The sequence below is a fragment of the Rhineura floridana genome, chromosome 1 (assembly GCF_030035675.1).
Source record: "Rhineura floridana isolate rRhiFlo1 chromosome 1, rRhiFlo1.hap2, whole genome shotgun sequence".
Taxonomy (NCBI): Eukaryota; Metazoa; Chordata; class Lepidosauria; order Squamata; family Rhineuridae; genus Rhineura; species Rhineura floridana.
This window is the reverse complement of record NC_084480.1, coordinates 138,694,096-138,715,705: the sequence shown is the minus strand read 5'-3', so window position 1 is coordinate 138,715,705 and position 21,610 is coordinate 138,694,096. Positions and strand designations below refer to the sequence as shown.

At 38.3% G+C, this 21,610-nt stretch overlaps 1 protein-coding gene across 7 annotated transcripts in view; it reads right to left on the bottom strand.

Annotated features, from left to right (window-relative positions):
• Positions 1–393: 393 nt before the first annotated feature.
• NRG1 (neuregulin 1) overlaps positions 394–21,610 on the bottom strand; it is a 270,328-nt gene continuing 249,111 nt past the window's right edge. For 2 of the 7 annotated variants that reach the window (XM_061633568.1, XM_061633587.1), the window contains 5 exons: positions 17,229–17,331; positions 10,567–10,693; positions 7,908–8,038; positions 6,014–6,217; positions 394–4,345 (listed from right to left, as the gene is read on the bottom strand). In XM_061633568.1, the coding sequence (XP_061489552.1) occupies positions 3,694–4,345; positions 6,014–6,217; positions 7,908–8,038; positions 10,567–10,693; positions 17,229–17,331 (1,217 nt within the window). In that variant the 3' untranslated portion in view covers positions 394–3,693. Of the gene's footprint in view, positions 4,346–6,013; positions 6,218–7,907; positions 8,039–10,566; positions 10,694–17,228; positions 17,332–20,074; positions 20,111–21,610 lie in introns of all 7 variants that reach the window. The other 5 variants (XM_061633615.1, XM_061633578.1, XM_061633626.1 and 2 more) reach the window with 5 other exon arrangements.

The window sequence follows — 21,610 nt, the reverse complement described above, 5'->3', positions numbered from 1 at the left end:
GCAAGTGCTAGGGATGGGTGAGAAATTCAAATCAGTTCACATTTCATGCCAAATCTATAAAAAGTACACTTTGCAAAACAATATCAGAACCAAAACACAGCCATCCTTCAAAATTTGCACTTATTCAAATTTTGCAATGCAGTTTGCCAACCTATTTTATACAAAATGAATTTGTTAGGGGAAAATGTGCACAAAAATGAACATATGAGTGAAAATAAAATACAAAAATGCATTATATGATGAGAAATTGCTGGCAAAAATGGGTATATTAGTGAAAACTGCTTACAAAAGTGTGTTTATTAGGAGAAATTCACACTAATATGCTGGAGAATTTCCATGAGGATTTTTTTTTTAAAAAAAATCTTAAATTGCTGCAGAAATGTGGAGAACTGAATTTAAGATTTGAAACATTAGAAATGGAGAGAACCAGAATTGACAGATTTTTCCATCCCTAGAAAGTGCACAAAACATTTAATGTAGCACCTGTCTATTGATACCAATGTTTGGACTCGGGGTTGTGCACTGCAGCACAGAATGGGGAGCATGGCAAAATCCTGCACAATTATGCCCTAAAGTTAGGAAGAGTGAATGGAAAAGTAGTAATTTAGTTAGCATCAAAAGTTGACATGGGTGGAGAATTATGTATAGTGATTTCCTTTTCTGCCATGTGACAAAATGGAGCAAAACAAATGCAACTAAAGGGAAGGAATGTGTGAAGAAACATCCTGGAATATTAATGAGAAGTTTGCAGTTTCTATTAATGTTTGTGAACTGCATAGAATTCTAGTGCATTCATTGTACCCAGTCCAAACATCTTCCTTGGGGGCTGACACTGTTTCCTCATTGCCTACGAGATCCCAAGCTGCTCTGTACAGTGGATTAAAGTTGATCCATTTTCAAATTTGATTATTTCTCTTTCTCTGATTCATACATTAGTGTGGCCATATCATAGTAGTGCTTCATCTTAATACCTGTAACATCTAGGAAGTGGAAGAAAAGATGAATGGAAAAGATATGCATTTCAAGGCCATGGCAGGGTTTAGTCAGGGATTGGCAAAGTTTTATATGATGCTGGCTGCCCAAATTCATGCAGAAGAATCTCTACTTCTTCCTCTTACTGTTACATTGTATTGGTCAAATAGGCCCTATTGATATAACTTTCATGGCTATGTGAACTTTCAAGCAGGCTTAGGAGCAAAGATTGTGTAGAGTTTCTAGGTAACAGAGCAATGCAGAACACCACTTTCTCTAGTCTTGAGAAAACAGATTTTCACCAGTACAGGAAGACAATACCATTGAATCCCAGGATCTAGGAAGCTAATGCTAGAAAACATTTCCTTTTTAGGTTCTGAATTGGCAGTCAATACTCAGCAAAGCACTTAAACATGCACTTGAATTCAATATGATGAAATGGAAACTTCAAGCTTGTGTTCATGTAAATTACATAACAGGAAAGTTGTTCCAATGGTTTTTCTGCAATATAACTTAATCAACAGTTACAACATGATCCTAAACAGGTTTATGCAGAAGTAGAGCCTACTGATTGTTCTCCTGGTACCTAGGATTAGGACTGTAGCCTTAGGCTATAGTGCATTCGAATTACATTCTCCAGACTAGGCTCTCTGGGATTTGCAAAGATCTCAGCCTCATACATCAGTGTTAACTAAGCTCAAAGGACTAGTTATGAATAGAGAACATATCTGTTTTCCTAACAGATTGTTCAGAGATTCAGCATCACTGGTACAACCAATCTTATTTTTCATTCAAAAAAATATATCAACAGGACATAACTCCTTTGATCCCAGTCTGTGCTGCATAAGTTGAGATGAATAAAGGCTAAGATCCTCATTATGACCCAAATTCAAGTCCAAAGGAGGGGTAATTGGCTTGTGAAGCTGCAATAAACCTACTGCTGTTGCCTAAGGACCAAACTACATTGAAGACCTATTGTTTAAACCAGAGTCTACATCAAGCACATAAAGCAGGATTAAGATGTCACATTTTTAGGATAAAATGGCTGTATGGATGGGAGTGCTACCTACTCCCCTATCTTCAGCATACCCCCAAGCAGTCTGTGTCCCTCTCGCCAGGCTCTTTTCTCCTCAATTGAGCTCTAAAAAGTAATATGGAGAGACTGTAGAGAAATACGGAATGGGCACAGGGAAGATTTCCCTCCCATTCATCTGTGCACTAAAAATAGGGCCTCTCACAATCTGCCTTCTATGTAACTGAGACAGACAAGTCACTGGAATGATTCGTGGCAATGTGCATTATATACCTAACAAAAATTTGAGTATGATTGGGAGCTTGATAAATATATCGTGTTTGCTTTAAAGATACTTAGATAAAAACCAGCATAGATCAACAGTATTTTAATAAATGTTTAGATCTCTTTTTAGCACAGTTTGGTTCCATCTGATATGTAAGCTGTATGGGTAATGACAATTTTAGGCTCAATCCAAATCAAACCGAAGTTAGTATGTTTAAATCCCAATGTTTGAAAAGGGAGAGATAACCCATTGAAGAAGAGAAACTGACAATTTTTAAAAAAGGTATATATTTGAACTGCACCCCATCCCACTCCATGATGAGGGCACAAACGTAGGTTCAAAGTGACTGTGGTTTTATCTGTGGCATTTTAATCCCCCACCTCCCAACTATTAACTCACTTTCTTGTTTGGGTAAAACCTGCTCTAATATTTTACCCAGGAGCTGTAACTGCAACCAACTTACCTCAGGCACAGTCATGCAGGAAGTTCTCCTACACAAACCATATTGAAACATATAGGTCAAAAGGACTGTTACGCTTTTGTGAAGAACCCATTCATTTCAAAGATGCTTGCACAGGAGGACTTCATTTTGAATTATGTCCCATGGCTTCTGGTGATCGAGCATTCCTAAACTTGTGTTTTAGAAACACCATTACAAAAATTAAACCTGTATAGGAAGGGGAAGTGATTCTTCCTACACAAGTTTGAGGAGATTCTTGGCTGATTATATTAAAAACATAGTATTTCTGTCACATATTTAATATAGGTTTATGTCTTTTGTTATTGTCCTGACGTAAATAGTGGCATGCTGTTGGATCTACCATTTCTTCAAGGCTCCCAAAGCAAATCACAGTCCTGTGATAGAGCAGACAAAACTCATATAGGATAAGCAAATAAACACCTCTTATGAAAGAAAAGAGTATGCTTTGTTCTCTAGGTAAATATGCCAGTACAGGACTTTTTTTGATCAGGGGCTACAACAAGCAAACACAGGGACTGTTGCAATTCTTGCAAATTGTACAGCCAGTCACCATTAATGCAATGCAGAAAGAAAAAAGTGCCAGGAATTGTGGGTTGAGGTTAGGGCGGACATAACCAGAATGTTAGAGACTTCTGCGAAATACTGTGGAACAGCAATCACTTTTAACTTTACAAAACTTGCTCTCAACATAACATAACATAAAGGCACCATTGATATCGTTCTCATTTTTGAAATACTGTAAAAAAATTGCTACATATGGCACGTAACACTTTTGTATATACATTATATATTTAATTTATAAAAGATTTTTCCTGTTTTTTTAATCCTAATAGCGGAACTGCTAAAATAAAATAAATTGATTTAATTTAAAGGTGGAGTACTTCAATATATAAAATAAAGTTTTACATGTGAATCTATGAGGGTTTTTTTTTAAGTGTTTTTTTATACAGCGATGGGATCTTGGTTAGCTATTACACTGGACAATCTTGCTTGCAATTCTTCCTGTGTGGAGAACCGACTGGTTTGGGTAGTCCTGGTGTCAGCCAGCCGATATGCGGTAGCTGATTCTAGGTTGGCTGCTATAGGGTTTTGTATGCTCAGAAAAGGTGTATCTTCACCTATCCTTTCATCTTCTGTTTCACTTTCTGAGCTACTGTTCTCACAGCTTGTGTCGGTGTTCATTTCCAATCTATTTGAAATATGGCCATTGGGCTTTGTTCTTTTTGCCCTCCGACTATTGACTAGTTTCTTTGGGGCCTCTTGTGTTGGTTCATACTCTTGTGTGGTTTCGTATTCCTCATCCTCCACTATCCTCAGAGGACTTGGTGGTAGACTGTTGCTTTCATGGGCAGGATTGTGGTGGTAAGAGTTGAACTGTTGTATGTGTTGCTCATATTTTTCCCGTAACCGGGGTGGTGTCACCAGAAGGAGAGGCCTCTCCTCTTCTATAAATGGGCTGACTGCCACAGAAGGGACAGACATTGTTAAGCTGGAGACTTGTGGAGACATTTCTGAAGCAGGAGATTTTGGAGAACTTGGAGTATGGAAATCTACAGGTGACATGCGAGCTGGTGTTGTCATAGCAGATACATACCTAAAGAAGTACAGATAAAAATTGAGCTGGAGAAGAATTAAGTGAAAGAACAAAAATATAGCAACATTAAGAAAAATGATTTCTTCTGTCCTGGATTTCCCAAGCCATTTGAATTCTGATAAGACAGCCCACCAAATAATCTTCCAGTTGCTAGCAATACTGAATTAAATCAGTGGGGCTACAGTGATTTTAGATGAACATCTATACTCGTTATTTTCTTTTTAAAAAATTGCAACCTCGAATTCTAAATCTGTACAACCAATGCTTGAGACAGAGATAACAGAATAATAGATTAGTATGTAAAATGAAATTGAAAGTTTCATGTTCCTAATTTTCAGAGGTTTTCATTTTTCATAACTATGAACAGTAACCCATGATGAAATATAGATAACATCTTCAGCCATATTAATTTCTATCAGCTTCTTTAGAAGAGAAAATTTAAAATTTAGTGTTGATAGATTTCAAGGCTGGGAAGAAATTGGTTGTATGGATGTCAAAGGAATTACAAGGTTTTACACCAAGGTTCTTCATTACATATGAATTCAGAACTGAACCAAGGCTAAGGTTAAGTATAGGAGCACAAAAGCAGCACACTTTCCAGTTAATTAATTTACTATTCAAGGCCCTGCATTTCAGGCTGCTTTTATATGACCAGATTCAAATAATGTAAAGGTTATTTAGGAGTGTATGCCATACACTTATATGATTTATTTATCTATTTACTATATCTATCATTACTTATTTATTAGTCCCATTTGCTGTCCCTCACTGGGTTATGAATCAATGAAGTCATGGGAATATATTCTTCTCTGCTCTGCTTTCCAGAAAAGAAGTTACAGAGGCCTCTTGAGGAGGGAACAACGGTCACATTAAAAAAAATAATTCAGTGACATTCCATATTCTAGATCTCTGTTAATAGGAATTAAAACATGTTAAGAAATTGTTATATTAAGACAATTCTGTGATTGCAACATCACTTAGTGGAATCTAATGTGTTCTAAAGGAATGGGGCTTTTTTCTCCTAAATGTGAACTGAGTGAGGGTAAGGTGCATTCAACCTGCTTTTGTATCTCTCATTCTTTGGAAAAGTTGAGAATAAATCAACCAAAAATTGTTATTGGTTGTAGGTTTTCATGGCTCTCTCACAGAACCAGGATGAGGGTTGGAGAAAGGAGACCAGACATTCATAATGCCCAGTATGAACCTTTTCCTGGTTAAATCGGGAATCTGCTTTATTCACTGTTTCCTGTGCTTCATCTGCACTGAGGTTGCAATTTTCTCCCTTACGCACCTCTACATAAATGCTACCCACTAACTAGAAAACAATATTTGCCACTGCTTGTTGAAGATGTTTTAAAGAAGCCTGAGTTAATTGCCAAAAAGGCATCTCACCAAAATATTTGGCTAATTAATCAGAAGGCAATAAAATCCCCTTATAAAGAAGTCAGCTCTCAAATTAGAATTTCTCTCCCCCCCCCAAATTTATCATGGGTTTTTATTTTATTTTAAAATAAATAAATGTGCAACAACACCCAATACCATTAGACATTCTTGAAAGATCAGGAAAAAAAGAGAAATGATTCTCTCCATGCTTAGCAATGAACTGGATTTTGCCTGCTTAATCACACATTTCCAGTTATTGGCTGTAAAATTGGCTTATGTGGGTACCTTTCACTGTGTGGTGAATCACGGTAGGAGTCAGGTGTCTCTCGTGCATGCTTGAGGAAACTGTTACATTCTCGTGGACCTCCAATGCCATTGAGGCGCCCTCGGGGGCCTGATGGACTTGCATGATGGCTGTTCTCAACTGAGGAGCTCACCAGCACAGAATGGCTTTCAGAGATGATGCTTTCAGTCCGACCGTTACTCCAACTAATAAAAAGCCGTTGGGAAGAACAGAAAAGAACATTTTAAAATTTAACACTGGAAAGAGAAAAACAAGTGATGGATAATCTAGGCACAGTGTGCTCAGTGGATTTGCACAGCAGTAAAGTTTTATATTTATATATTCTAATGCTGCTGAATAACTTACAAGATAATTCTCAAAAACTTACAAGATAATTGCCGCCCTGGACTCTTACTGGGAGGAAGAGCAGGATATACATACATACTTGCATACTATTATGTACACAAAATGGAGATGCCCTGGAACGTTCAGTCCTGGACCAATGTCCTTTTCAGGACTTATCATTATGTAAAGGAACAAATGGGCAGGGTTGGTACTACTTTGTGTCGAGGAAAGCCAAAATATGTAAACAAAGAATACATTATATGTTCCAAATAAATTATGCAATTCAATATAAACATATTTATTGGACTTTATTCAGATGATCAGTGAACTCATGTCCCCAACTATAGTTAGCTTTTGGCTAATAGTACTGAACATCCCTATTCAAATAGAATGGAGTGATATGCAATGCACAGATAAGGGGGAATAGGTTTGCTGTGAGAGGGAGAGAGGATATTTATACTGTGGCTTACTTCTTGTCAGATTAAAAAAAACTGGAGAGGAATACACACATTTCAAAGTGGTAAACTAAACAAAATGTATTAAAAGCAAACAGTTTGCAAAATGGACTATGGAGCTTAATAGTCTGGCTAGTGTCCACCACTTCTGTTTTGTTAAAAAACCTAGATGAACACACTTGAACTTGAGTGGTACACTGTGAAACACTTATACTATAATCTTATATAGATCTTCTCTGAAGTAAATCCCACAGGGCTGATTCCCAAGTAAGTGGGTTTTACTGTTATGCAAAGGAATAAATGGGCAGGCCTTCACAAATTGTGACCCACCAAGCTGAACAACCCACCACTCACATATGGCAATGCTCCAGGGGATTTATGGACCACTAATACTTTTCTGTGTCCCTGGTAATAAAAAAAACACACAGGGTACCAAGCACATGGAAAGCAACTATACATGTTGGCCAGTGGGATGTGCTGAGTTTTGTGGGTCACATATTGTGCAGGAATTATGTCTTGTCTTCACTGGCATCACTCAGAAGGTGATATCTGCACAACCTTATTCCACACAATTATAATAGCTAGAAATCTATTATTTGAAGGAACATTAATATTTTAACAGGAACAAAAATGTGATTATCTTGTTACTTGTATGTCATATGTTACTATTATTAGTGATCAAGATGTGATATTGTTGCAACAAAACTGTAATCTTAAGGAACGTATCTTGAATGGGCACAATGCAAGGATCGCAAATGATTATATTTTATGCTTTAAAAAATCTGGAAAGGTCCTTATCTGGCATAAATGTTCTAATTATGCATGCATTTTTCAAACTACATTGACTGGGTAGACATGGACTCAAACCATGAAAGGCAGACACTTGCTTTAGCCCTGCCCTTCAGCTAGCAAAAGCTGGTTGTTAATAGATTAAGAGGAATATGTGCATGAATTTGGGCAGCCAGTAGCAGTCTCTGTGATAAAAAATTTGTTTCAATCACAGGAAGGTCCATCATTATTAAATCTCTAACAAGATGTACAGGTTCTTTTTTAGAGACAAGCTTTTGTTTTCAGGGATTTTATTTCTGCTTCCTACCTGTGACTGGGTGTCTGGGTGACTGTTGTAGAGTGGTGAGTAGTTGAGGTGTAGTGGCTTGTAGAAAATGATGTCTCAGTTTCTCTCTCAACAGCATGTTCACTGGATATTACATTTTTTGATACATATTGCTAAACAAAAGAGAGAAACAATTCATATTTATAAGCACATCATGTATATACTCTCCTCTTAATGTATATGAAAAAGCACAATAAGCAATTTCATATATTGAAGCTGCAGCGCTTCCTGCATCTGCTGCCAATCAATTATTCTCATGCTAAGAGAGAAAACTTCATTTAATTCTAGAAAGAATTCTCGTTAAATACAGCTGTTCCAGTGGAAACAGCAGTTTACTATATATTACCTCTCTCGAACTAGGTCAGAAAGATCAGCCTATTTTTGATGGTATTAAACCTCTGCCTCTGGTCCATGGATATCTGGTGATCCCCAGCTAAGTTAGTACAAGACTGCAGCTTCATTTTTGCATGTCTACGGTTAGTTTTATAGCCATTCTATACATTGAACAGAATAAGTTAGTACAATTCTAGTCTACATGGTTTCAGATTGTGTCATATTTTAAATACTCCCAGTGAAACTCCCTCCATCTCGTAAACTAGTCCATCAGGGAGAAAGGTTTAGCTTTCTATAATTAGAACCCTAGAGGTGCTTTTTCTTTCTTTTCTTCTGTAGCAGCCTTCTCCTCAAGAAGTAAATAAGGCAAGACATATTGATAAGCTTTCTACTAATGTTCTGACCAACCAAGGCTTTAGAGGTAAGGGTAGGCTTCACAGTAGGGGCTACAGATATATGGAGATTCCCCTTTTCAAACACTCTCTTTACACCCTTAGCAACTCCAGAAATGCTGGTCCCTGGAATTGCAGTGATGGAGAGGCAGTCTGTTCAAGTTCTTTGTGAAGTATGTTAGCAACAACATGGGCTTCCTGTATTTTTACAAACTAGCTTTTCAAAATGTTTAGCTTGGCCATCATTTGAGGACTTCAGTGATCAAGAGAAACAATGGAGTCTGAATTCTGGTCTATTCTTTTCTAATACTGCAAAAAAGCAATTGGCAGAAGAAACTGTATTTGGTGCCTAAATTACAGACATAGCTTGTCTACAAATTGGCTCTCTCAGGGAATGATGTAATATGGGAAATATCTGCATTTGTTTAAACACAGAGATCAGGCTCTTGGAACAGGTGAAATCCTTTGTCCTCTGAAACTGATGGCAAAACTCTTATTGACTATAAGGATCCTTCGGATTTTCCATATAATAAATGTAGCTCTGATACATCTGTGTATTGCTAGCTGTGTGCTATTCTAATGCAGTTCAGGAGTTTCCATCATTATTTTATCTTTATCCCATAGATCAGGTTGGCTGGCTAGTAGACCATGATCCGCTATTTAGCTTTCACTGCCATTTTCTCTAGCCCTCTACATCTCAGAGTGGCACCTGTCAAATGAAGCGGTGTCCAGTATATCTAATCTGGTGAAGGAGAGAAAATGCTTTGGCCTGACAAGCAGTGCACCTCTCCACTTTTATTCTGACCAGCAAACATCCTCCTTTTCAATTCAGGAATGGCTGAAGAAGCACTTCAAAAGCAGAAGATGAGAAACTGTTTCTGCCTTTGCTGGAAGGCACAGATCAAGAGAGATCACATTGTTAATGGTATTTGTGCACTCCCCTAAGCATCAAGCACATGTGGAGTGCTGTACTCAATAGCCATATTCATGGAACACTTTTTTGGTGCACGTTTGGCCTTTGAAAATATTTTGGAAGCAGTATAAGGGTGTAAGGTCCACGGAAATGAACACAAACTATGTAGGAGCACAGTTCTTTCACTTTTAACAAAGCAATGGCAGACAAGAGGTGAACTGTCTAACAAGATCTATTTACTTGCTCAGAGGACCAGAGGCATGCTTGCTCTTGAGATTAAGAAAGAGAATTAATTAATGTGGAATCCACACAACTTCACAATATGAGGTATGCATGGTGCATCCTACACTTCAGCCATGACCACATTTTCCTCACATTTACAACAGTATCAGGATTCACCCAAGAGTCACATGGATTCCATTTTTGTGAGAACAAATCTTGTTGTAGTCTATTTCTTAGGCAGATGGCTCAGAGTTGGTAGTGATAAATATTGTTTTGACATTAATATTCTATGCCCCCAAGATGGCTTTCAAGCTAAAATTCCATGGATAAAACCAGAAATGTGCCACTTCCAAAAATACTCTGCTAACAACTACAGATGGCTGCCGTTGTCTGGCCATAGTACACATTCGTACACGATTGCTTTTGTGGACAATAATCTAGTCAGATGCATTTCTTTACAATACTGTGCTGATAAAAACTCATTTTCATGTTTTCAGATAACCACCAGGATTCTACTTTCCTTTAACTCAATTTCTGTAACTTCACTTACAGACTTATCCAGAAACGGAAAATTTGTAAATTCAAATTATTCTGAGTTACATTAGAAAACTTTCTTCACTCTTACATTGCTTGTTCAGGTAGTGGTGGCTGAATAGCAAGATATGGGGAAAGCTAGCATGCTTATCATTTCTAACTGAACAGGAGTTAAATGGTTCTTAAAGTAAAAACTGGTGATGAATTGATGAGCTACACTTAGCTGTGCCACTTCTGTAAAACTTACATTTACCAGCTGGACATTTTCTGCTGGTGGGTGAGGATGGTGAGGCCCATTTGCCATGTTGACTCTATGGTTGCGTTCAGATCGAAGGCCCTGCCGGAAGCGGTCATGCAACTTTTTTCGCTGTTTCCTGTATTTGAAATAAAGAGCAGTTTTAATAGTCAAATGAACACAATAGTTTTACTCTGTAATAATGTTTGACCAGCATATTCCCATAAATTGGTTATCTGAAGTACCACAAACGGCAGGAGGTCTGACATGAAGAGTTTAGGAGTTCCAGAACTCTGCCAGGCTTATGAGAAAAGGTGATATTTACAAGGAGAGCTGTTCTACCTTCCAAAATTAACTACCTTTCTGAAACATTCATAAGCTGGTCTTCTTTTGAGATAAGGGAAATAAAAATAGCAATATATTTTGAAGAGATTTAAAACAGCCACATTCTGATTTTAAACATTCTTCAAATGATCAAAATACCTGCCTTTGCCCCACAAAGCTACTAATTCTCACAACTGAGAAGCCAGACCTTATTATATGTGAGTCATCTATCCGCTTTCATACTTGCTTATTAGTCTCTGTCCCCAAAATAACTAAATGTGGACTCATGTTTTGGAGAGCACCTTGTGTAATGCACAAGGACCTTCTCTGAAGTATGGTGAGGATTTTCCCCTTGTCAGTATGCCTGTGACTTTAACACATCGGCTGTAGGAAAACATTTAGGAGATACAAGGCTTCTGCTCCCATCACTGCATAGTGGCAAACAGTCCACATCTGTGGAATTTCTCTTTGATTCAGAGGTCTTCACTAAGGAGGAAGTTGGATTTGTTATGCACTGGGGAACATTTAAGGACAAGCCAAGCCTATACAAAAGGGACAGGCTCCACTTGAACTAGGATGGAACCAGACTGCTGGTGCTTAAAATCAAGGAGGTGGAAGAGCAGCTTTTAAACGTATGGGGCGGGGAGGAAACTAACAGAAGCTGAGATTTCTCACTTTGGAACAAATCTCCCCCCTGGGATAAAGACCAAAAAATGATGAAATTGGGGTAGGCACTGTGAGTGCAGGAGCACAAGATAGCAACCCAGAGAGGCAAAAGTGCAACAGGCCAAGCCAAAAGTGCCAAAGACACTTGTATACAAGTGTTTATATGCTAATGTTACAAGCCTCCTAGCCAAGATGGGAGAACTGGAGTGCTTGGCCTTAGAGGACAGCATTGATACAGTGAGCATAACAGAAACATGGCAGAACAGAGAAAAACAGTGGGACATGGTTATCAGTGGATATAAATTATATTTGAAGGACGTATTAGAGGTGGTGTCACAGAATACGTGATAGAGGGCATTGAATCCAGGGAAGAATCACTGTAGGTGGTGATACCGGTCCTCAAGAGTAATTAGTACTAGAGATGTTGTATCATCCCCCTGACCAAAATGCTGAGGGAGATCTTGAAATGAAAAATGAAATCGAGGAAGCATCCAAACTAGGAAATGTTGTAGTAATGGGTGACTTCCAACTACCCCGACACAGACCACTGCATATGTGTTCCAGTTATCACAAAGAGGTAAAATTTCTACATACCCTAAATGACTATGCATTTAAATGACTAGAAGAGTTGATTATGGAACTGCCCAGAGGGATGGTGACCCTGGACTTAATCTTAAGTGCAGCACAGGGCTTAGTGCAAAATGTAAGTGTTGTTGAACCGACTGGGAGCAGAGATCATAGTGCTGTTAAATTAAACATACAGGTAAATGGCCAATTGCCAAGAAAATCGAACATGGTCATATTTGACTTCAAAAAAGGAAACTTCCTTTTTTCCAGTCTTCACATGTTGGGGAAGTTGAAAGGCAATGTCAGGAGGGTCAAATCACTCCAAAATGCTTCGGAGTTGCTTACAAACACAATATTAGATTAACTGGAGTGTATACCACAGATCAGGAAAGGTACCACTAGGGCCAAGAGAATGCCAGCATGGTTAACAAGCAGAGTCAAACAACCTATCAGAAGTCTTGTCCAAATGAGGAGAATAAAAAGGAATATAAACTCTGGCAAAAGAAATGCAAGACGACAAGGAATGTTAAAAAGGAATGAGGAGTACATTGCTAAAAACATACAAACCAAACACAAAAAATTATTTAAGCACATTCAAAGCAGGAGACTGTCTAGGGAGGCAGTTGGACCCCAGTATGACAAGGGAGTCAAAGGTGTGCTTAAGCAGAATAAGGAGATTTCAGAGAAGTTAAATGAAATATTTGCATCTTCTTCACAGTGGAGGATACAGGGCAAATCCCTGCGCCTGAACTAACCTTTGCAGGAAGGGAGTATGAAGAACTGAGGAAAATAGTTTTAATGAGAGATGAATTCTAGGCTTACTAGACAAAATAAAAGCTGACAAATGAATGAATGGCATCTAACCTAGAGTTCTCAAAGAACTCAAATGGGAGATTGCTGATCTTCTAACAAAATTATGCATCTTGTTCCTCAGATCTGCCTCCATACAGTGAAAAGTGGCCAATGTTAACACCAATCTTTAAAAGGGGGATCCTGTAAACTACAGGCCTGTTAGCTTAACGTCTGTCCCAAGTAAACTGATAGAAAGTATTGTTAAAGATAAAATAACCAAGTATATAGAAGAGCGAGCCTTGCTGAAGCAGGACAAGCATGGTTTGTGCAAGGGTAAGTCCTGACTCACTAATCTATTAGAGTTCTTTGAGAGTGTCAACAAGTATATAGATAGAAGTGATCCGGTTGACATAGTGTACTTGGACTTACAAAAGCTTTTGACAAGGTACCTCACCAAAGACTCCTGACTAAGCTTAGGAGTCATGGAATAAGAGGAGAGGTCCTCTTGTGGATTAGGAATTAGTTATGTGGCAGGAAGCATAGAATAGGAATAAATGGACAGTTCTCCAAATGGAGGGCTGTAGAAAGTGGAGTCAACAAAGGATCAGTACTGGGAGCTGTGCTTTTTAACTTGTTCATAAATGATCTAGAATTAGGGGTGAGCAGTGAGGTGGCCAAGGTTGCTGATGATACTAAATTGTATCTGCCAGTGACAGAATGAGACCTTGGGGTTGCAGTGGATAGCTCGATGAAGATGTTGATCCAGTGTGTGGCAGATATGAAAAAAGCAAATTCTAAGCTAGGGATCATTAGGAAGGGTATTGAAAATAAAAACTGCCAACATAATAATGCCATTATCTAAATATATGGTGCAGCCACATTTGAAATACTGTGTACAGTTCTGGTTGCCTCACCTGAAAAAGGATATTGTAGAGTTGGAAAAGGGTTAAGAAAACAAAAAATGATAAAGAGGATGGAGCGACTCCCCTATGAGGAAAAGTTGCAGCATTTGGGGCTTTCTAGTTAGTGAGTCAGAGATGACATGATGGAAGTGTATAAAATTATGCATGGAAAGGAGAAAGTGGATAAATAAAAGCTTTTCTGCCTCTCTTATAACACAAGAACTTGTGGAAATCCAATGAAGCTGAATATTGGAAAATTCAGGACAGACAAAAGGAAGTACTTTCCCACAGAGTCCATAGTTAAGCTATGGAATTTGCTCCCACAAGAGGCACTGATGGCCACCAATGTGGATGGATTTAAATGAGGATTAGACAAATTCATGGAGGAAAAGGCTATCAGTGGCTACCATGCTGGCTATGTTCTATCTCCATAGATGGAGACAGTATGCTTCCAAATACCAGTTGCTGGAAACTACAGGAGGGGAGATTGCTCTTTGCACTCAAGTCCTGCTTGTGGGTTTTCCACGGGCAACTGGTTGGCCACTGTGAGAACAGGATGGTGGACTAGATGGGCCATTGGCCTGATCTAGCAGGCTCTTCTTACGTTCTTAACAGTCTTTTTCTGACAGGACTCCTGTCTTGTGCTTTTAACAAGCACTCAGCAAGTGATGTTTTTCCCGGTGTTCATCATGTGTCAAAAGTCAGTTTGTCTAAAGCAGCTCCCCCCCCCCAACAGCAGGCTCTTATGTTCTTATGATAACTAGGAATCATAGGAGCCCTATTCAGTAGCCCCAAGCACAATTGCCACATTTATATTGAATGAATGAATGCCTGGTTTCTGATCTGCACTACATTGTTATAGGCTCAGGATGCCAAAGACCAGTGAAATCATTGTATCACATCAACTGGGCCTAAGATGCTACCTAAAACTGAAGGTACTCCAACAGCTGCACACAGAGGGCAGGTTATTAGGCTCAGTGAAGAAGCAAAGTTTCTTGGAAAAATCTCTTTTTGTCATCTCTTGTCTTCACAAAGAAAAGAACACTTTTCCCAGCATCTACCTTGTTACACAATATCTAGGCGCAGGGCCCCTTGAAGGCTTTATTCTGAATCTATATGCATCCATAACGTCTCTGAAATATCCTGACTATATTGATGACTGCACAAGAGAAGGTACAGCTGTGGATCTGTAATATATTATTTTTGTATACCAGTTACAGATTTTAAATATAAAGCAGTTCAGAAATGCTTTTAAATAAAACTTTTTAGAATTCTTATGGTTTTAAGGTATGAACTTGGTTCAGAAAGATGCATCCATTTTTGACTGAACTTTTTCCAAGCTCTCCTGTTATAGAATGTGCTGAATCACTCACTGGTCTGTGCTGTACTATAGATGGAAGACATCTGTTTGATGTTAGCACAGAACATACAATATCATACTATATGTTTATTAGAGTTGGAGTCTAATGACGTCTGGACAGCCAGGTTCCCTGTTCCTGCTTTATACTGATGTCATTATTTCTGGTTACATCCCTGCTACTGTAAACCAGAAAAATGAAATAGTGTTTTTTGTAGACTTTTTTGTAGACTTCTGCTAACTCAGTCTAGATTTAGCCAATAGGATTATTTAGGTTGCAGTTGTAACAGGATTCCTTCTACAAGAACAAGTGAAAATGAGCCTCAGCCTTGTACGCTACCCCTGCTTTTTTGTACCAGTGAGGCAACTGAATATTTTTTTCTGATTTTAAACTAACCATAGGTCTCTATAATGTCTGGATTCTAGGAACTGTGGTTTATGGTTAATGAGAACAAACCAAAATCTAAACCCACAGTTTAATCCTGGCATATTTTCACTAACCATAGGTAAACAAACCATCATTCTCTGAGTTTGGATATTAATGGTGACTATGGTTAGTTTAAAACTGAAAGCGGCTCCTCATTGGGTGTACAGAAGAAAAGAGGGGAAAGGGGACCATGTAAACCCAAAGCTCACCACAGTTCATTCTCATAGCAGGAAATGTGTAATTTTTTCTGCATGTGAAGGGCACTCACTCAAATACCAAAAACAAATCACTAAAAGGAAGCAGAGAGGAAAAAGTACTGCAAAAGCTAAATGTGCATATTGCTCCTTTCAGCAGTGCCTCTTCATTAATGGCTGTGTATTTTTGAGCATTTTGGAAGACTCAGTGTTTTTCGATGTCACCTTATCACTTGATTAATATTGCCACTGGAAATGTCACCCACACTTGCCTACATCTTTTCTATTAATCAAGTTTATATCGAAAGGGAAAAACACATAGTTATTTTGCAGATATTGACTCTACTAGTAATGGTAACAAGGGATCATTCAGTCACTTTCAATGCAGAGATGAAGCAGAATTGGGCTGCTCTGAGTATTAGTAATTCTTAGTCCTATACTCTCTAAAAGTAATTTCCTCCCCCACTAAGAATGATGTGTACCTCCAATTTTAGTTCACAAAGAAGCGTGCCTCTGTCATCAGATTAGGAAACATTGCATGCTATTAGATAATGGTCCATTTCGCATGTAACACTAAACCAAAACATTGCGCTGGTTCCCAGAGGGAAGATCACAGCTGCAGGGCTCCTCCCCGAGTCCTGCTGCTGCTGTGCTACTTAGGGATAAGCCATGGTTTGGCTTAGTATGCTCAAACTGGGTCTATATAATTCAGGATGTCAAGAGGCGCAACAAAAAGGCCACAGTTTAACCATGGATCAGATTACAATAAAATACATAATTCTGAAGCCATTTTTGTTTGAAGTAATAAAGTTTAAGTAATGCAACTTGCATGCTTTAATTTGATAAGGCAAACATTTAAGTGTCAGTTGTGAAAGAAAGCTTGAAATTTGATTGTATTTACTGAAGACATTATAAACAAGATTATGAAAAAGCAACCAAGTTTATTTTATAATTTATTTGAAAATTTAAGGCTTCCACTTCACAGAGGTGGGCCAGTGGCAGTAGTTGGGGAACTCTAGTTTAGTCTATCCAGTTACCATTTGACATTCATTATTAATATACCGGGCTGCTGGAAATATGTACTAGTATCTCATACTCTCCTAAAGAGAGTCAAGTTTAAACCTGATTCAGGAGTCATCCTACAGCATGATTAAGAACTTGCTATCTTATGAGCTTAAATTCTGAACAAATGGGACATTTTGGCAGTTATCTCAGTATGTCATGAGTTTATTTAGAAAAATCTAAGCTTTCTACAAGCATTTCCATCTCCATATTGTCTCATTATATAGCACACTCCACCTTCACTATAAGATTGCAGAGAAATTCTTATTTAGCTGCTTTATCTTATGTTAACAGTTGCAAACACATTTCTTCGCCTTTTGTTTTGACAGGGTCCTGATCCCTCAGTGATAAACACAGATATAGAAAGGAAGAGGAAAGTTTACTTGGTTTTGCAGTAGGCCACAACACACATGATGCCAACTACAAGGAGAGCAATGCAGATGCCAGTTATGGTCAACACCCTTTTCTGGTAGAGTTCCTCAGCTTCTAGAAAGGGTCAAAAAGGAGGAGGTTACAAAATGTATACTAGATAATAAAAAAGTCCAGCCAATGCCACATACATATAATTATTTTACTGATTCACACAGTGAAATCAATGGCACAATCACTATACAAATTTTAAATTCAGAAATTAAGATCTAAATGCAATACAGTATGATGTTTAAAATAAATGTAATTCAAATTAACTTGAATCCCTAGTTTAAAATTCTGCTTTTAACAGAATTTTAATTAAAAAAAAATTTTTTTTTTACTAAAAATAAAATGCATTGACATAACAAAATGCATGTAGTGTAGAAACAGGCTTCCCTCCCTTCTACAAAGAGAGCAGAAATAAGGGTTAGCTTTTCAGCTCTCCCCCACTCCCCTACAATTCTCTCTCCCGTTTTTCTTGGTATTTAAAAATGCCCAGTTGCTTTTCTATTATTACCCTGGATCACAGCAATCTTTACATGGGAAAAGTTACAGTTTTACGTCTGAGTTTGGCTTGCAATGATGCCACCAGTGAAAGTTACACAACTGTTCAAGGACTGTTAATGCAATTTATCTGTTAATCCCAATTCTTTCTACTGCCCAAAATCTTCCACTGCAATGGGCAACAGTGCATTGTATCAAAGATGTTACAGTGATTACTCATATGCCATAACTGTAGCAAAAAAAAAAGGCTTTGTGAAGATCTGTTTCACTGCAGTGACCTCACTCAATGATATTTTAAAATTATTAAGTCATTCTTAGCAATGTTTGGGCTGGAAAAAACATTACATTGCACTGTCTGTCACACTTGGAAGAACATCATTTTGTATGTTGAACAAAGGAAATGTTACATTTAGAACACTGATATTAACTGTATATTGGCTCAAATAGCTAGAATAGGCCAGAACTTTGTAATCTTTGTTCCTTTTGTGGTTCAAGAAGACATTTAATTTTTAATACAAAATTGTGCAATTGCCACATCATCCAGATCGGGAAAAAACAAGGAGTAAGGAGCCAACAAGGAGTTGCATTAACTAAGGCAGGGATGGGGGAACCTACGGCCCTCAAGATGATATTGGACTCCAACTCCCATCAGACTCAATCAGCGTTGTCAATGGTCAGGGACGATGGGAGCTGTAGTCCAATAACGTCTGGAGGGCAACAGGTTCCTCATCTCTGAATTAAGGGAACACTTTTTTATATAAACATAGAAGTTTAAATTTAAGGAGGGGGAAGAAAAAAATAACCTTTTGGAAATGAGGCTGCCATCAATGGGATAGGATTTGAAAGCCTGTTACTTTTATGCTTAGATGCGGGTGTTTGACAATTTCCTGGTCTGCAGATCTGTGTGTGCTTGTAGATAAGACATCTGCTAGGACTTTCTTTGGCTTCATCTGTTCTTTCTGATTGATTTCTGACACTAGCCTGTGTTAAGTCCCAAATTCTTCATCTTTGTGGTCACTGTTGCTCTTAGAGCATAAATATTTGCTTAGACATTAACCCAGCGTATAGTTTGATTACATCACAGTGGGCAATGACCAATAATTGGCAGTGTGTGCTGATATGCAGTGGTGTGTTACGGACAGACACAGTTTGGGAGGAAGGAACTTGCACGAAGTGCTGACAGTGTCTGGAACATATTTTTGCTTTCCTTTCATGCCATTTTGCAGAAAAGCAGAATTTGGCTTCCACATGTGCACTGGTTTTTTTGCTTACAGAATTTTGGTTTGCAGATCATGCTTTTACTGCACATCTTTCCGGGTGATTTTTTTCTGCTCAAAAAGGCTAAGGCAAAGAGATCAAATGAAGATATTTTTCTTTTACTCATCTACAGTCTCAGGCCTTCCCTGCGAAGACTTTTATTTGTATAATAGATTAAACAACAGTTACCAAAGTGTTTGATGGATAACTGACATTTTTAGGCTCTGGCAACAGCACTTTATTTTTTATTAAATTTGGTACTGCTAAGGAGTATCAGTTGAGGAAAAGTATTACTCCTTTTGTGATTATTCTTTAATTTAAAATAAATTCAATTCAATGGGATTTTCTCATCTAGGACTGCACTGAGGATCATAGGCAGTGTCTTCCTCCAAATACTCCAAATACCATGGAGTGGCGGATAAGGCTACATATTCTATTCCACAACCATCACCCCTCTGAAATTAGTTTTTTGAGTTTAAAAAGAACCACGAGTTAATGATATACACACTTTTGTGCATATCTAGTTTGTTCCTCAGTTCTGTCTGAAAGGTACTTCAAGGTAACAATGTAGTGAAATTCAGAATGAGCAGAGACTGAAATTTAAAAATCCTTCAATATCTATGATACAATGCATCTTATTGAAAGGGCTGTTTCCTACAAGCCAATCCCAATATAAGCATCAGTTAAGCATCAGTTAACAGACTCCTGAACATATTTAGACAAAAATTAATTGTACTGCTTATTAACAGAGGGAAGGAAGGGTCAGTTTTGTGAGAAAATAAAAACTAGAATGCTGAACTGATTATACAAATAAAAAATCCAAGAACAAGAAGTCAAAGCAGGGAAACAATCACAAATACATGAGAGAACAGAGAGAGAGAGAGAGAGAGAGAAAAGCTGAAGGGAAAGACAAGGTTAAAAGTTGAGAAGTCAACTATAAGCCTGGCACAGCATGCTTGATAACTGGAAAAAAGAGTGAAGAAAAGTGCTTGAAAATAAGACTGAAGCAGAGTTTGAAGGGATTTCACATACAGCATAACCCCTAACCTATGCTCACCTGAAAGCACTGATTGAGCAGCCAAGCACCTGGAGTCTTATAATGTTACAATACAACAAGAGACAGAAAAGTCATGCTAAATGCAATCCAGTAATTAGTGCAGTTCAGAAAGGGTTAACATAGAATTTTGTTTGTAGTTATCAGTCATTAACTTGTGAAAATAGTGTTTTCTCCTCCCTCCTGCCCACAACAGAGGTGGGTTACGGTTATATCAACCCCAAGCATGCCGTCAACAATGGCATCTCCCATGGTGAGTCCTATCCCTCCCTGCAATACTGTGTAGGAACACTTACCACATGACACAGGAATGTCATGTGATAAAGTGCTCCTATATGTTACTGCATGGAGAGGTTATATCATGAGATTGCTAGTTTTGGGTGGCAATCCTATGTCCGTAAGATATAGCCTGGCTGTGACAGTGGAAAATACAAGAATGCTATCATGTAAAAAACCTTTTTGCTACTGTTTCAAGCCAGCCTCTGCCTTATGAACAAGTCTCTCAGTTAGTGTGGCCTTTTCAAGATATGCAACAAGATATTACTAACAAGCCAATGTTATTGTACTTATTTTACTTTCAAAGAGTGTTTGGGAGTGTTCTTTCTTTCATTCTGCAAACAATATCTCATACTGTTAGTGCTTGTGATACTACATTATGGGCTGGTACTCAGAACAAACAGTACAACACCCAGTAACATGTGCATTCATTATCATAGAGAACCATGAAAGACTCTGTTTTAAGGCCATTTGGATATGAGCCCACAGAGAGTCCTAACATGGAGTCTGAGGGATGTTTGGTAGGCTGTCTGTGCACAGTCACCAAGCTATTGTAAAAATCAGAGCTTGGAAAAGTTACTTTTTTGAACTACAACTCCCATCAGCCCAATCCAGTGGCCATGCTGGCTAGGGCTGATGGGAGTTGTAGTTCAAAAAAGTAACTTTTCCAAGCTCTGGTAAAAATAGGAAACCAAAGGGTAACAATCATATCCTCCAAAAAGGCTTTTGAAAAGCAATAGACCAGAGCAAATCATGTGATAAGGACTAACCCCATACAGGCTCCAGGATAGGTCTCTGATCTGAGGGCTAGAAGGGGACTCTGCAGCAGCTGTTCCTTGCTAAAGGGCTGCCTCAATTTCCCTGTTCCTTGCCTTCCATTGCTATGATCCACCTTTCTTTATCTTATACCCAGGCAAGAGCCAGGTCCAATAGGTGCTTCAATTTGCAATCCTCAAATCCTCTGTTAAAGCATTCACTTCAGTGGGATTTGAGATGGCAGAATGACTCAAGCTTCAAGTTTCTCATAACAATACAGGTTCTCTATTTCTTAAATAGGGACTTCCTACCATTCTGCAGAATGGTCATTCTTTTTCATTTTCTGAGAGATTTTCCATCAATCAATGTGACAGATGGAAATTTGGCAGGTGCTCGCTGCAACGCTAGACTGTAGCAAAAACAAGGATTACAAATGAGCCAAGCAATCGAACAGAAAAAGTCAATTTCCAGTCTTTTATAACCACCTCAAGCATAATCCCACAGCAG